A 16020-nucleotide genomic window follows, 5' to 3' on the forward strand; every position below is an offset into this window, starting at 1 on the left:
GGATGGATCCCTCGACACTTGCAACCAAGTATTGCATAGTAAGATGTCATCGGCGTTGGTGTAATTGCCCGCTCTTCCTTTCGGCGCGTCGACAATGCCCTCACCCTCCTCGTCCACCTCGAACTCATGGTCTTCGAAATGTATGTCATTGGTTTGAGACCAATGCGAATTGTTGGAGCCAAGACCCATAGTTGACATGTATGCATCATCATTGAGACTACAAAGTTTATTGAGCAATGCAAATAAGCTATCTATATGAATGCATTGAAAAAATAACAAGAAAAGAAAAGTTGGAAAAAATTCTACCTTGGGGGCATTTCGTCGAACATGTTGTGCGCGTCGGCCGCCAGCTCAACGAGTGAGCTTGCCGGCGCTTCGGTAGCCGCCGCGCCCGTCGCACGCCCTGCAAGCTTCTTCCTCCTCGCCTTCGAGGTGCCGGAGCCGTCCGCCGCCTTTTTCTTCTTCGCCGATGTCTTGCCCTTCTTTGGCCGTGCCGCATTGGGGAGCTTCGAGGAGGGGGCGGCGGCTCGGGGCGGCGCCGGCGTGCCGCCACCCCAAGGTTGTCAGAATCGCGATTTTGAATTGGATCGGAGCCTCGATGGTAGGATCGCAAATTATAGAATCTTCACTATCAGGATCGTAGAAACGTAGATTCTAAGAACTAAAATCGTAGAATCATAGGGGTTAGTTTGGATCGTAGAGTCTTAGAATCGTATAACAGAATCGCGATTCTGACAACCTTGCGCCACCCGCCGCCGAGGTCATCCGTGGCGGCATGAAGAGGCCGCGCGCGAGGCTGATGGTCGGAGGAGCTCCGGCGGAGGCGAGGCCAACGCCAATCGCGCTAGGGTTTGCAGCGGTGGCGGCAGCGGTGGAGGGGTCGTGGCTATAGGATGGGGTGAGCGGGGTGCCGGCGCGTGCGTCCATGGGTGCAGTTCGCTGGCGCCGGCGCGCGCGGGGCATAGGAGGCGGAGAGGAGAGAGTGCGGCGCGAGCGCTCGAATGTGCCGCGCGCGGAAGCGGGCGCCTCAAATACACCGCGCGAGATAGCGAATCCGACCGCGCGCCCAACTCCTTATACCGCGCGTGCGGTTATTGCGCGCCCGCTGGAGCCACCCGCCGGGTTGCGCGCGCGGTAAAATGGCCAAATTTGCGGCGCGGCGCTTGTTTAGCATGGCTGTTGGAGATGCTCCGAGCCACACCATATTTCCATTTCATTAGGGCCCCAAAAATCGGCTTTTGGTGGGGGAAGAGGTGAGCGTACCAGAGACAAAAGAGAGTGCCAAATCGAGACGGTAAGGGAAAGGCTAACGCTAGGCGCCGGTCGACCGGCCCAATTTCGGTCGGTCGCCGCACATGCGTTGGATTAAAATTTCCTACGCCATCTGATAGAACCTGTAACCGTCAGCTCGAATCAGGCTCGCCCTAAAAAAGTCAACACGAGGAGGAGGATAGAACAAAGTCGCGTCCGCACATGCCGGACTCCGCGCTCGTCGGCCGCTTGCGCTCGTCCTCGGCTTCTCGCTCTTGCCGGCCACCCGCGCCCCACGCTCGCCGGCCTCTCGTGGCGCCGCGCTCGCCGGCGGTCGCTCGTGCTTGCTAGTCAGCCAACTATAGCTTCTTCGCCGACTCGTCGCAGCACCACCGTGTATCATCTGCCTCTCACCGGCGTCACCTCTGGTACCATCTTTAGCTCACCACGCCGGTCGAAGCTTTCTCAAACGCCGGTTGCAGCTTTTTTGTGTTGTTCGTAGCTTATGTCGCCTCCGGTTGAAGCCTTTTTTGTCACCAGTTGAAGCTTTTCCCACGAACGGTTGTAGCTTTCTCAAACACCAATTGCAGCTTCTGTGGTGCCGGTCCCAGCTTCCGTCTTCCCTCTGATTGAAGCTTTTTTTCTTGCTGGTTGTAGCTTTCTTAGGTGCCGGTTGCAGCAACCTTGACTAGCTGTCGTACCGACAGCACCTCGTTCCAGCATCGCCGGTTGCCGGTTGCAACAGCTGTGGTCGTCATCTCCAGCTCCGGCTAATGCTGGTTGTAGCACTGTCTTCGGGTGCACCGTTGTAGCATCCTGAGGGAACACTGCCGCGGCTCGCGTGGCCGTGGCCCATCCAGCGCCTCTCGTAGCAGCATGCTCGTCGTGCACATCCTGGGGATGACCAGGACGAACTCACGGCGTCTCCGGGGGAGTTCGTGCGTGCCGCCATGGCTGAAGTGGGAAGGAGAGACGGGGAGGCGGCTCGCCGGCCATGACGGGGAAGAGGGTGGAGAAAGAGCAGCCATGGAGAAGACGAGGAAGAGAACACGCTGGGCGCGATGAACCACAGTGAGGGAGAGAACGAATGGAGAAGACGATGTGGAGAAGAGGATAAAGTTTGAGGGCTCGAGCGGTTGGTGGGCCAAAAAAGCACGTATGCAGATGGCGCGTGTAGGCGTGAGATCTAATCACGACCAGATGGTTGGCGTGAGACCGGCACAACGTTTCGGCCGGCGTCCCGGCTGGAAATGTTTTCCTAAGGGGAGGAAAGAAGCAAATGTGTGGTAGGCAAGAGATGGCGGAGGTGCTGAGGCGGCTTATATTGGCCAGCCGCATGGCAAACAACCGTAGATATCCTGTCCAAAGGTGTGAACATGAACAAAACTCAAATCAAGATTTCACAACTCAGGTTTTGTATTTTTTCAAAGGTGTGATTTTTTTACAAAAAAAAATCATAACTCAGGTTTTGTATTTTTCTTGGCAACTAGGTCATATAAAAGGACTCTTTGCATTGGTTTTTCATTTTTTTTGGTTTTCTTTGATGTTTTCGAATGGGTCCAAATTGCCGGTATGGTCATTCATAGAAAAGGGGTGAATCTCAACTTTCTTTGTGTATACTGCATAACATCCTACTCCCTCCGTCCGAAAAAACTTGTCCATCAAATGAATGTATCTAGCATCAAGTTAGTGTTAGATATATCTATTTGAGGAACAAACTTGGGACAAGCTTTTCCGGACGGAGGGAGTACTTGGTACCTTAAAAAGATTTTTGCCAATTGTATGACCAAACTAGAGCACACTTGTAGTTCAAATTTCTATAAATTTTACAAAATTGGAGTGGTGTCGTTTGCCAAATTGTTTTTCGTACATGCTTCACAAAAAAACATCTTTGCCACTTACAAAATGATATTTAAGGTTTAACAAAACATGCAAGGTGATAGAACACGATGTAATGATGATGCACAAACAATTTAGGTTTAACAAAACATGCAAGGTGATAGAACAGGATGTAATGATGATGCACAAACAATTTAGGTTTAACAAAACATGCAAGGTGATAGAACACGATGTAATGATGATGCACAAACAAGTTATGAATCACAGTTTCTCTCTTTTCCATTGCAAGGAATAGAGTTGTTTCGTGGATACACCTGTTTTTGTTTGTTGGTAATCGTATGTGTGACGAGCAGTTGTCTACCACCATTGGAGCAAATTCCAGTTTAGATATGTACGCATGTACTACGTCACCCTTGTTCGTGAGTAAGGGGACAAGATTCAAGCCATAGAGAAGGAAAGAAGGAAAAGAAGGGGAGCAAAGTTTGCAAATATTTCGAACAAAATTATTTTGATTTAAAACATTTCAAAAATATTCCCAAATGGTTATTTTGGGTTTTATTTAAAATAGAAAGGAGAGGATGAGGGATTTATTTAAAACCTAGGATTAGTTCTGGAAAAGAAAAATAGGGTTTGCACGAAATGATATTTAGCGTTTAATAAAAATGTCAGGTGATAGATGATGATGTCACGATACAATATCTTTACGGAAATGTTAACGCCCACACGTGTGGGCGTTGACCATCTCGACCACACGCATCCATCACCGTCCAGTACTATATGCACGAATCTTGACACAATCTGGTTGATTTTCTGTGCCACGTAGGACAAGGCGTGTGTGTGGTGTGTGACATAGTTCGCCCACACATCCGTTTTACCACACGGAGGGGCCGGTGTGTGGGCGTTTAGCAGTTCACCCACACACCAGTTTTCAGTCATGCACAAGGGCTGGTGTGTGGGCATTTGCCATCTCGCCCACACGCCCGTCTCCTCTCCCACACGTAAGCTGCTAGTTGCCATGTGTTTTTGCAGCGCACATGGCAACTGCCTCTAGTGTGCTTTATAAGCAGGTGGCAACTCTCTTTTTTTCCCGAGTTGCCATGTGTTTTTGCAGGGTACACGGCAACTGCCTAGTGTGCACGTAAGCAGATGGCAACTGTCTTTTACCGAGTTGCCATGTGTTTTTGCATGGTACATGGCAACTGCCCCAACGTGCACGTACATGGCAACTGCCCTAACGTGCACGTAAGCAGATGGCAACTCTTCCTTTTTATATGGCAACTGTCCTAGCATGCTTGTGAGCACATGGCAACTCTCTCAACTGCCTAGTGTCAGTATGTGGCAACTCCTAAAGTTGTGAAATCATGGCAACTACATTAGATTAGACCATACATGGCAACTGCAGTTGAGCAACCATGGCAAGTGCAGTTGTTCGACATGGCAACCGTAGTTTAGCGACATGGCAACTGCAGATAAACGAACATGGACGAGGGTCTGGACCATGGCAACTGCGGGCGCGCGATGGGCGTCACGCGTCGCGTGCGCGGACCAGAAGGGTACGACGCCTGACATACAGGCGTGTGGGTGTTATCAACTTCGCCCACACGCACGCGTGTGAGAGGGTTCAGGAGGAAAAAAAAGATGTGTGTGGGCATTAGTTGTTTTGCCCACACGTAGGTATGTGGGCTGATTGATGTCCACACCACACAAGGCGTGTGGCACAACTATTCGATACACCACACGTGTGGCAGTTATCGGGACCCTATCTTTATACTTATAATATACGCTAGCGGGAACCCTGACTTCCTAAGAACGATTTTAGCCCAATTGCGGTTTTCATTATTTTTCATTACTTTGTTCTCTGTTGCTGTTAATTAATTCGGTTTTCCTCTCAAATATCATCACAAACAAATGACTTTCACGACTCTTTTGCTTGGAATTTAAGATTAATTTCAAGCACTCTTCAATAAACCTGAACAAGAAGCAAATGATCATTTTTCTCAGCTCTCCGTGGTTCACCAAACTAACTCCGAAAGCAACTAGAATAACCTTGGCATCAGCAGGCGCCACCATTCCAGCCACTGGAGAACTGGATCTAGTGTGACTCCATCTTGCCATCACCATGTTGATATGGTCGCACTCCGTGGGAGCGGTGTCGAGGATGTTGAAATATATTGCCCGCCTTCCTTCATAAGTTCAGACATTTGGATGAGTTGGCTAGAGCATGAATTCAATGGTATCTGAATCAAGAGGTCTTAAGTTCAAGACACTGCCAATACAATATTAAATAAAATAATTCTGCGGCCTAGAGAATGTACTCTCCCGCTCTATCATCACATGCACCATTGCCCTGTGGTGACTAAGAGGGTGTTTGTTTTCAGGGACTTAAAAAAATCTTTATAAGTCCCATCTAAACCAAACGGGCCGGGAGGGACTTATAGGGACTTATAGTTGTAATATGATCTTTTAGTTCATGTTAAGTCTCAGGAACTAAACAGGTAGGGACTTTTTAGGAACTTAAGACTTATAAGTAGGACTAAAAAAAGTCATATGATTTAGAAACCAAACAGGGCCTAAGACGGGGACCGAGGTCTATTCGTAGACCCAAATCGGTGCCTCTAGATTTAGCTGTTGAGGGTGCCTTCACTGCATGCCAAGGAGCCCCCTCCCCCCCTCACTATATGCCAAGGAGCCCCCTCTCACCCACCCCCTCCCCGCACGCACGCCCGCATCGCCTCTAGCTGGCGACACGGGGGAACCCCTCCGCCACCGCCTCCTTCCCACCTCCCTCCACCCCTCGCCTCACCCCCGCTTGAGGAGGCCACTGGCGAAGCCCAGTCAGGCTCCAGGGAGGGTGGTGGCGGGGCATCTCTCCGCAGGGTGCAAGGGCGCATCTAGCGTGCTGCTGCGGCGGACTTGGACGGGTGCGCAGTCGTGGCTCCGGCACGGGCTGGCCTGGTTCCGGCGCGGGCTAACGCGGCTCCGGTGGTCCGAGCGGAGCGGCGGCACGTCGGTTAGCTCATGGCAACCTCGAGCGGAGCGGGATCTGGCATTCCCTCGGGGGCGACGAAAAGGGGATCGTCGATCTGATGACGGCAAGGGGCGGCGCGGTCACTCGAGGCCGCGATGGAGACGCCATGGCACGGTGCATGCTGATCTGCAGGGGTTGCCGCGATGATCACGCGATGTGGCAAGGCGCTGCGGCGCATGGTGTGGCAACGTTGTGCAGTGCGCGTTGGCGTGGTTCAAGCGCTCTGGTCGGGGCGCTGGTGAGGCGCGATGCGGATGCGGTAGGGCGCGCATCTTGGACTGGAGGCTTGGGGCGGACTCCTTCGGCCTCTCTGCATCAAGTCCAGCCTGGTGGCGGCTCTAGGCAACAACCTGCAGACGAGGCGTCTCTTCCTGATGGTGATGAGGTCGCAGTTTTGTGCTGTCGAGGTGGAGGACGTGTGGAGATGTAGCGAAGGAAGGTGGGCTGCCGGATTGGCTATAGACTGGAGGATTACGATGGCTGGGTGAAAATCCGTCTCTAGCCATGGCCGGAGCCTGTGATGGCGGCGTCCATGGATGCCGTAACCTTCTTGAAGGCGTCTGCGGGATGCTCTCTCTTCCTCTGCGAGGGACAGCTCCAGGGAAACCCCAGACCCCGAGGGTCGGTCGTTGGCGCCGTGTTGGTGTCGTTTCCCTCTCGGAGGCATCGATTTTGGAGTTCAATCCAGCCAGAGGGACCAGTTGGTGTGTTGGGAGGTTGGTGGTAGGTGTTGCTGCGGCATCATGGCTTCTATGGCAACGATGATGGGGCTTGTGAAATCGGAGGCATTGCAGTGGTAGTGGGCTCTTCTTCGGCGTGTTTGTGGGATTACCTCAGTTTGGTTATTGTGGTGAAGTCGAAGTTGCGGCAGCGGGCCCATGTGGCAACAATGACATGCAGTAGGTGGTCCGTTCGGTGGTCTTCCACGACGCCGGTCTTGCATAGTTCTTCTTTGGATCTTTTGTTCAGAGTCAGAGCTGCGTCGCCTCGATGCGGGTGGCTGAGTTCTGGCATGGATTTTCATGTATTCCTATATGGCCTCTATGTTGTGTGTTGGTTCGACATCGATGTTCGTTCATGGCGAAGTCGAAGTCACTTGCTTGGGGATTAGGGATGGCGATGACACCTGTTTGGGAAGAAGCGATGACGATGACGCGTGCTAGCTTGATGAGGCACTCTTTGTAAAGGTGTATGTGGGATATTTGCATGTGCCGTTTAGAGGTTTGTGACGATTTTTCCCGGTTTTCCGTTGATTAACTGGGCAATTTTTTTCTGCTTAATTAATGAATGAGACAAATCTTTTGCCTTTGTTTAAAAAAAAACTGCTTGCCGAGGAAAAGCAGCATGGAGCCGTAGAGCATAGTCAGCAGGGTGAGGGCAAGTATACCGGTCAGAGTTAGAGCGTCGTCGCCTGCGCTTCTCCGACAAAGGTGGGGAAGGGGTAGGCCGGACCAACAATGCTACAGCTACGGGCATTTTTCTACAGACTTATGCCTACGGACCGAGCTGCCATCAATTGGTTGGGGGAAGGAGGGCCCCATCCTGAAATTCAGCGGGGGGTGGATGAATTACAATAGAACACGTACGCCTGTACGATTCTTTCCGTGAGAAACGTCCGTAGGTGTATCATTTTCGGGGCGGGACGGTCGCAGTAGCAGCTCTTCCCAACGGTCATATTTTCATCTACGCCACTAAAATTTGCACGAGCAATATCTTCCATGATGTATAACCTTACTGATTTGTTACTTGTTAGTCTCAATATAATTAAAAATAATAATCCCGTGTAGTGAATGTGGGCAGAAGAAAATAGACCAGCGGGAAAGGTACGATGCTCCTTGCATGCATGGGGACCGTTGGCAAAGGAGCAAAAAACTTTTCTTAACCGGCCGGCCAGCCACAAGCGAACGGAAGAAAAGCCCGTGCCTGGCCAGTGTGTCTGCTAATCTTGTCGTTCGTCTCGCCCGCGCGCGCCGTGCTGTTTCCTAGCTCTATCCTGCTCGCACATGCACCACCACGGGACCTAGGGGCACGATGGACGATGAACATGTAAATCTGGTGCCATATATAGAGAGAGAGAGCTAGCCTCGCAACGAACCACATTAGTACGTAGTGAAGAGGGGAACATCCACTTGAACATCTTAGCTTTCAAGTGCCAGCAGCGCCCCTTGCGACGCCGCCAGGTATGAATGAAGTAAATGTAATCCGGTTCAGTTCGATTTTATCCTCTATATTGTCCCAATTCTTCAAAAAAAAATCACTTTCTTTCTTCAGTCCACCGGATATATAGAGCATTTTGTAAACTTATGATTATGTGTACGTTGAGTTTCTAGCGCAGTTAATTAGCCTTTTACCAGAAATCTCATTAGGCACCTTTGCATTTGTGTTCTCCTGTTTTCTAAGATTAAGCTGCAAGATATACAGAGCGAGATCTAGTGAAGCAAAATTGAGTGGTGGATAATTTTAAGAGGAACCTCAAACTTTTTTCATGTGTATATAACATGGAAATTTCACATGAAATTTACATACTCTGATTATGTTTAGACAAGATACAATCTGAACACTGTAGTTTACACAAAAAGTACTCCCTCCTTCCAAAATACAAGTCTTTTTTAGAGATTTAAATATAGACAACATACAAAAGCATTTGAGAGTGTAGATTCATTTATTTTGCTCCGTATGTAGTCCATATAAGAATCTCTAAAAAGAGATATATTTGCGAACAGAGGGAGTAGTCGGGATCTCAAATGCATGCACACCAGTTATTATTTTTCTACCCATGCAATGTTATCTGTCCAGGGATGTTGACATAGGATTTGTTGTGTTTATTATCAAAAAAATAAATGTGGACATTGCGGATCATGGGATAGTAAAGGATGGACGCCTCCCCGCCGTCGTCGCCAAGTCAACTCACTCCGGAGAGCGGGCTGTCTACTCCACCTCCTCATTCAGCCCGGATGGAGTTTGCAACACCAATGGCCTCAGAGGAGCTTGGGCTGCCGATCCAGTCCACGTTGGTGCACCCACTGCAGAGCCCGCCTAGCCATTCTACAGGGTTGGCTGAACCACAAGCTGTGACTCGCTCAACGAATGGCTCGCCGACAGTGGTTGGGTCTTTGGGGATGGCGTTAACGCCGACATCACCACCCTCGGTGGTCTCGTCGTTCGGGATTATAGCGCCAGCCTCCCTGACTCCTACACCAATGTCTTTGTGGCATAGTGGGAGTCATCCGGTTGCCGCTGATGACTCGACATCCACAGATGAGGACTCCACAATGCAGCGTCAAGCTTCACACAACCTAGACTACTCAGAAGGTACACCATCATCCAAAAAAATTATTGATTTTCCTAGTTCATGTATTTATTCTGTTCTTCAATCACTAGGTGTAGTATTAGGAAAGAATGATAATGGTATACATGTGTCTTTTAAGGCACTCAAACATGTGGAGATTAGCCCGTTTAAGGTTTTTCCCAAGGTTACAAATAGAAAAAAAAAACCTACCACCTTCGATGTAGAAGTGGATGCCGCATCTGACGGTCTCGCTCATCTTATTGGAGTAGTGTGAGAGGTCGGTTTGGATGAAGCTAGGTATGATTGGATCCATATGTGATGTCATGATTTCTAATTAACCGTAAATCTCAATCCCACTACTCAAAAAAGAATCAAAAGCCGTCTAAAAGGTGATGTTATCCAAATCAATGCATGTTTCCCATGAATAGCATGATATGGGATAGTAGAGGTCTCAGAGACTTGGTTAAACATGCTCGAGTATCGCTGATTACCTTTGAGATATGGTTTGCACTTTGTCGTGGTGAAAAAACTCGTCGACACGACTTTCCCGTGCATGTCCTTGATCACCTCTCAGGTGGTTACGACTTCAGTTGGCACTACCTACCTCCGTGTGGTAGATTGGGCGGCATTTACTCTCTCCGTTCCTAAATACTTGTCTTTCTAGGCATTTCAACAAGTGACTACATACGGAGCAAAATGAGTGAATCTACACTCTAAAATATGTCTACATACATCCGTATGTAGTAGTCATTTGAAATGTCTAGAAAGACAAATATTTAGGAACGGAGGGAGTACTTAGCATTAAAACTTGCTCCATGGATCGGTTGACCTTTTTGAATGGAAAGTTTCATATTAAATTTCATATTTGAAATAAGGCTGAGAACCTCAGTTGTAGCTAAGTTGTTGTGTATGATGCTGCCCATAAATGAGCATATAACAGATTTTCTTCGAAATTTGCTCAATCTTGCAAAATATATTTTTCGATAAAATCTTGCAAAAGATAATCCATATCTATCCTTACAGGTGGGGAATTTAATATCCTGAGATTAGCATGTAAAAATGACCAATTTTACACTCACTAGTCTTTCTTATTTAATACTGTCATTGATAGCTTAGTACTTAAGAGAGGTAAGAATGTGAGGAAGGTAGTTCACATGGGCAAATAATCTTAGACTCACAACATGTGAGAAATTTGATCGTGTACTGATTTACCGAATGGGAGGCTGAATACACTTTGGTCCTAGTTTGAGCTCTTGAGCGTATTGAGGCATGCTTCAATTGTGATGCACTCCTTCTTGACGCAGGGGTCACAATGCCTCATGGATGCAAACACCAATTCAATTCGAATTGAGATGGACGTACCGTGACGGTTTTGAGGACCTAGTTAAAAATTGTTTGGAATAGGCTGGTGGCTGGGCGAAGCCCTAGTGAATGCTGGAATACTAGAACCGCTGCGTCAACAGCTGAGGTGATGGACGCTTAATACTACCGGAGTTTATAAAAAAAACATAGACTTTCAGATATCATTAATGACCTAGAACATTTAGAGAAACACAAAGTAGAAGTACTTTCATATACAATGGCTAATGGCCGTCATAGGACAAAGCACATCCACATTCTTGGGCCGGATGAGGACACAATTAAGGGCCACCAAACTTAAAGCTTATATAACAAATTATTACATATGGTTGTTCTGGCACATGAGGAAGGAAATTTCTCTCTCGGTGAGTTTTGTACCGAGGAAATCCCTCAAGTTTGTTTTTTCGAATTGAAGGGCCATGCCCCCGATTTCATTTCATATAATTAAAAGAAACCAATAGAAATCCCTAGTTCCTGAGGCAGAAAACGACCTGGAGCGGTATAGATCTACAGGAAGTAGCTATGGCTCTCATTTACAAATTATTATGTGGTTAAAAAATCTTAATGGTGTTGTATCTTGTTGATGTAAACGTTGGGTTTAATAAAGACGCCATTTCTGGAAGTATATATATTTTTACGCGATTATTATGCTGACACGTGGTGTTTTAGCGATTGCATCCCTAGATTTCCTTCAGCTTCAGTGGTACGTGTTTGGCATGCAGATGCAGGTCCTTCAGTGGTTATCAATGTGCAAAATGAGCTGCATTCTTCAGGGGATGGGGTGATCCCCAAGGTCCGTGCGAACCTCCGGCGCGTCGCGGCCGACCTGTTCACGCCGTACGCCGTACCCATCGGTCCTTACCATGAAAGCGCAGATTCTTGGCAGTGGACGGAAGCGAAGAAGAGGGCCGTCCGCGATCTAGTAAGCGTGGTTAACCTCTCCGGTCTGGAGCGGGTCATGGATAGAGTGCAGTACAGAGCGAGGGGATACTACACCCATCTGCCGGAGCCGGACGACCACGCCGGCGACTCAGCAAAGTTCTCCCGTATGCTGCTGCTTGATGGGTGTTATCTGGTTAGCCTCTTTGTAGACTGCTACCAGCGTGAGGAGGCGACCGGATCACCCAGCAGTCGGAGCATAGTGTACAGAGACAACACTGTGGTGCGGGACATCCTGTACCTCCTTGAGAACCAGATACCTCTGTTTGTCATCCACGAGATCCTGAATTACATGAGAGCACCAGGGGAAGTGACATCCGCTGTGGAGTGCATCGCGAGGCCCGTCGAAGAGCTGCTGCAGAGGCAGCTGTACATCAGCAAGACGCCGCGGGAGGCGCCGTCGACGTCTGTCCACCTGCTCGACCTGGTGTACTGCTACATGGCGTCGCCGCTGCAGCAGCAGCAGCAGCAGCAGCCGCAGCCGCAGGAGCGGACATCAGGCCTTCTAACGGGCCCATGGCGCCGGGCGACCGAGTACCGCAGGTACGCCAACCTGCTGTTCAAGCGCCGGGCCTTCGGCGCCGGCGAGGAGTGGAGCATCCTCGACGTGGAGCTCGACGGAGGAAACCTGCGGATCCCTCTCCTACGCGTGGACAGCAACACGTGGACGGTCCTGCGGAACCTGATGGCTCTGGAGGAGCAGCAGGAGGCCAGGCCCGTCACGGCCTACTGCTACTTCATGTCGCAGGTGGCATGCACGGCGGAGGACGTGGGGCTCCTGCGGAGCGCCATGGTTGTCGAGCATTTCCTGGGCAGCGACGAGTCGGCCGCACAGGGCTTTGCCTGTCTGTGCCACGGCATGGCCCTGGACATCCACAACCTCCAGCGGAACTACCTCAAGCCCATATGGCACGCCGTGGAGAAGCGCTGCGGCGTCCCGGCGCACAACTTCAAGGGCTTCTTCCGCGAGAAGTACTGCGGTAATATCTTCTACCGCGTGGTGTTCTTCATCGCCATCCTCGTCTTTGTCTCCCAAATGGTGCAGTCCATCTATGCGGTTATTGCCTACCACAGACCCAATACTCCTCCTACTCGTGTTTTGGCATAACGTTTGGGATCGACCGTTCGACTCACCACCGAAATTACGGCCCAATGTTTCGTCTTCGCCTTGTTGTTTGCGTGGCTACTTAACTTAAGATTCCTCCTTATTCTGCTTTTTGCAAATTATTATGATGGTTCTTAGTGAACCGGAAAGCTTACTTTCTGCGCCCCCATTTGTACAACCCTGATAGGCCAGGGGCCCTCAAGTTCAAAAGGATCCTCGTCGGGTCTAGAATAACTACTGCATGAAAATATTTTTGCCGGCGCATACACTATTTGCCACCAATATTTGACATCTCAACAATGACTTTATGTGTGTGCGTGTGTGTTCTCCATACAAACTTGTCCCTTACATTTCCATGAAACTATCTCAATGAAGACCGAACCAGCGTCAACACTAAACCTCTTCACATGTCAATGGGAAAACTGATCTAAAACTTCTTACTATCACAAATAGTTGCAACGGTATTAACCAATAATCTTAGTTAACGAGCTGCAGGTTCAGAGTTTCAAGTTTCGTCAGGTAGTTTCTTCGTCAGTTAAGAACTGGGAAAAGTTGTGAGTGAGCACCATGCCAGGTGCAAACACATACTTTTTTTTGATATTTTCTTTTTTGTATTTCTCAAACTATATAACTTAGAGATCGACTAACTTCCATCTATTCTGTTTTTGAGCAATAGATACGAACGCCTTCCTCCCCCTCTAATTACATGCATACATGCATTAGAATGAAACCCCCTTCTCTCACGTGGAGTACTCTCTCTAATTACCTCTAATTACAGGCATGCATACACCAGAGGACAAAATGCTGATGACATCCTAAATTCTCTTTATTTTAAAATTTTAAAATGTTTTATAGTTCAAACCATTGGTCCGATTGAAAATCATTTTCACATAAAATGTTCGTCGTGATGAGACCCTCGAAACTAGATCCCATGTTGGTATGTTCCGACGATTTTTTTTTCAGGCAAAAAGTTATCAGGCCTGAGCTACGTAAGTTATCACGTCCATGACACATAAGTTACCAAACTGTTCATAGAAATTACTGGGCATGAAAAACGGTCTTCCAACCTTTCTCCTCACGTGCACATTGATGCACTAGAGGACAAGACGCTGATGTCATCCTAAATTCTCTTTGTTTTAAAACTTTAAAATATTTTGTAGCTCAAACTGTTGGCCTGGTTGAAAAATTGTTTTCACATAAAATGTTCGTCGCGACGAGACCTTAAAAACTAGATCCCCTGTTGATATGTTTCAACAATGTTTTTTTGCAGGTAAAAAGTTACCAGCCCTAAGCTACGTAAGTTATCATATCTGTGGCACATAAGTTACGATGTTGTTTTGATATACATTACGAGGCATAAACATGGTCCTCCAACCATTCTCCCCAAGTGCACATGCATGCATGGATTAGAGGACAAAACACTCATGTCATCCTACATTCTCCCTCTTCGATGAAGTTTTGTCACCGTCCATAATAAAGTTGCATGGGTATGTTTACATGGGCCACTTTGCTAGGCCATGTGTTTAGACTTGGTAAGAAAAAGATTTTAAAAAAGGAGAAAGCAATGGACGTGGTGACTTAAGATCAAAAGGATCCTCGTCGGGTCTAGAATAACTAGAACGTTGACAGGTCAATGGGCACACATGAAAATATTTTTGCCAGCGCATACCCTATTTGCCTACCAATATTTGACATCTCAACAATGACTTTGTGTGTGTGTGTGTGTGTGTGTGTGTGTGTGTGTGTGTGTGTGTGTGTGTGTGTGTGCACGCGTGCGTGCGTGTGCGTGTGTGTGCTCCATACAAACTTGTGCCTTACCTTTCCATTCCACAATGATAGCACCATAGCCTCTACCTCTGTTGATAAGTGGTGTGAAACTATCTCACCAAACCAGCATCAACACTAAACCTCTTCACCTGTCAATGGGAAAAGTGATCTAAAACTTCTTAGTATCACAAATAGTTGCAACGGTATTAACCAATAATCTTACTTATGCAATACGTGAAGATCCTAATGCACCTCAATAAGCAAAGGCAAAATTTGAAGCAAACCATCACGCTTGTGTAAGTTAACCAGCTGCAGGTTCAGAATTTCAGATTCGTCGGTAGTTTCAGTTAGGAATTCTATCAGTTAGTTTGTTCGTCGGTTAAGAACTGGGAAAAGTTGTGAGAGAGCACCATGACAGGTGCAAACACATACTTTTTTATATATTTTCTTTTTCGTATTTCTCAAACTATATAACTTAGGGATTGACTAAATTCTGACTGTTCTGTTTTTAAGCAATAGATACGAACGCCTTCCTCCCCCTCTAATTACATGCATACATGCATTAGAATGAACCCTTCTCTCGCATGGGGAGTACTCTCTCTAAGGACCTCTAATTACATACATGCATGCACTAAAGGACAAAACACTGATGTCATCCTAGATTCTATTTATTTTGAAACTTTAAAATGTTTTGTAGCTCAAATCGTCGGTCCGATTGAAAAAATCATTTTCATATAAAATTTTCGTCGCAACAAGACCTTCGAAACTAGATCCCATGTTGGTATATTCCGACGACTTTATTTTTTGGGTAAAAAGTTATCAGGCCTGAACTACGTAAGTTATCACGTCCGTGACACACAAGTTAACAAACTGGTCTCATAGTGATTACCGGGCATGAAAAATGGTCTAGTCTCATCAAAATTAAAAATTTCTTATATCTCCACATCAAGAAGAAGCTAGGGGGTGGAAAAAAAATACAAGATTCTAGGAAGATTGGTGGATGGGGAATAAACCTCGTAAGGATGCTTATCCTCCTTTGTATTTTATTAACAATGACCATGGCATTTCTGTTAGAGATGCTATTGATAAAGGGTGGGGACAATTTTCTTTTAGTAGATCTCTGTTTGGAGAGTTTGGAAATTTATGGATGAGGTTGAAGGACATATGTGAGGAGGTTCTAATGTATGGAGGCAGACATAGGCCTATGTGGATGTTAACTGCTGATAAGAAATTGACTATTAAATCTTTATATCTCTATCTCATTAAAACTAATGCTGGCTTCCCTCAAAAGTTCCTCTAGAAAACGAAAGTTCCAGCGAAAATAAATTTTCTTCTGTGGCTGCTTAATAAGAAGAGCATTCTGAGAAAATATAATCTGTTAAAAAGAGGGTGGAAAGGTGAGAAACATTGTGTTTTTTTGTGGGAAGAAAGAGACCATTGATC

The 16020-nt window shown here is 47.4% G+C and overlaps 1 protein-coding gene across 2 annotated transcripts; it reads left to right on the forward strand.

Moving 5' to 3' along the window:
- The first annotated feature begins 8159 nt into the window (after positions 1–8159).
- Positions 8160–13074, forward strand: LOC125531788 (putative UPF0481 protein At3g02645). 2 transcript variants are annotated; one of them, XM_048696056.2, is made up of 3 exons: positions 8160–8298; positions 8986–9430; positions 11489–13074. In XM_048696056.2, exons 2-3 carry the CDS (start codon positions 8992–8994, stop codon positions 12811–12813), a joined length of 1764 nt encoding a protein of 587 aa, XP_048552013.1. In that variant the 5' UTR covers positions 8160–8298; positions 8986–8991; the 3' UTR covers positions 12814–13074. The 2 variants fall into 2 exon arrangements, with proteins under 2 accessions (XP_048552013.1, XP_048552019.1); XM_048696062.2 differs by having other exon boundaries at positions 8167–8298; positions 8991–9430.
- The last annotated feature ends 2946 nt before the right edge of the window (positions 13075–16020 follow it).

The sequence above is a fragment of the Triticum urartu genome, chromosome 1A (assembly GCF_056163025.1).
Source record: "Triticum urartu cultivar PI428250 chromosome 1A, HENAU_Tu73, whole genome shotgun sequence".
Lineage (NCBI taxonomy): Eukaryota > Viridiplantae > Streptophyta > Magnoliopsida > Poales > Poaceae > Triticum > Triticum urartu.

Coding starts and splice junctions, on each gene's coding strand:
- LOC125531788 (XM_048696056.2), top strand. CDS start 8,992: ATGGACGCCTCCCCGCCGTCGTCGCCAAGTCAACTCACTCCGGAGAGC. Junction 9,431..11,488: donor CAACCTAGACTACTCAGAAG/GTACACCATCAT, acceptor TTTGGCATGCAG/ATGCAGGTCCTTCAGTGGTT.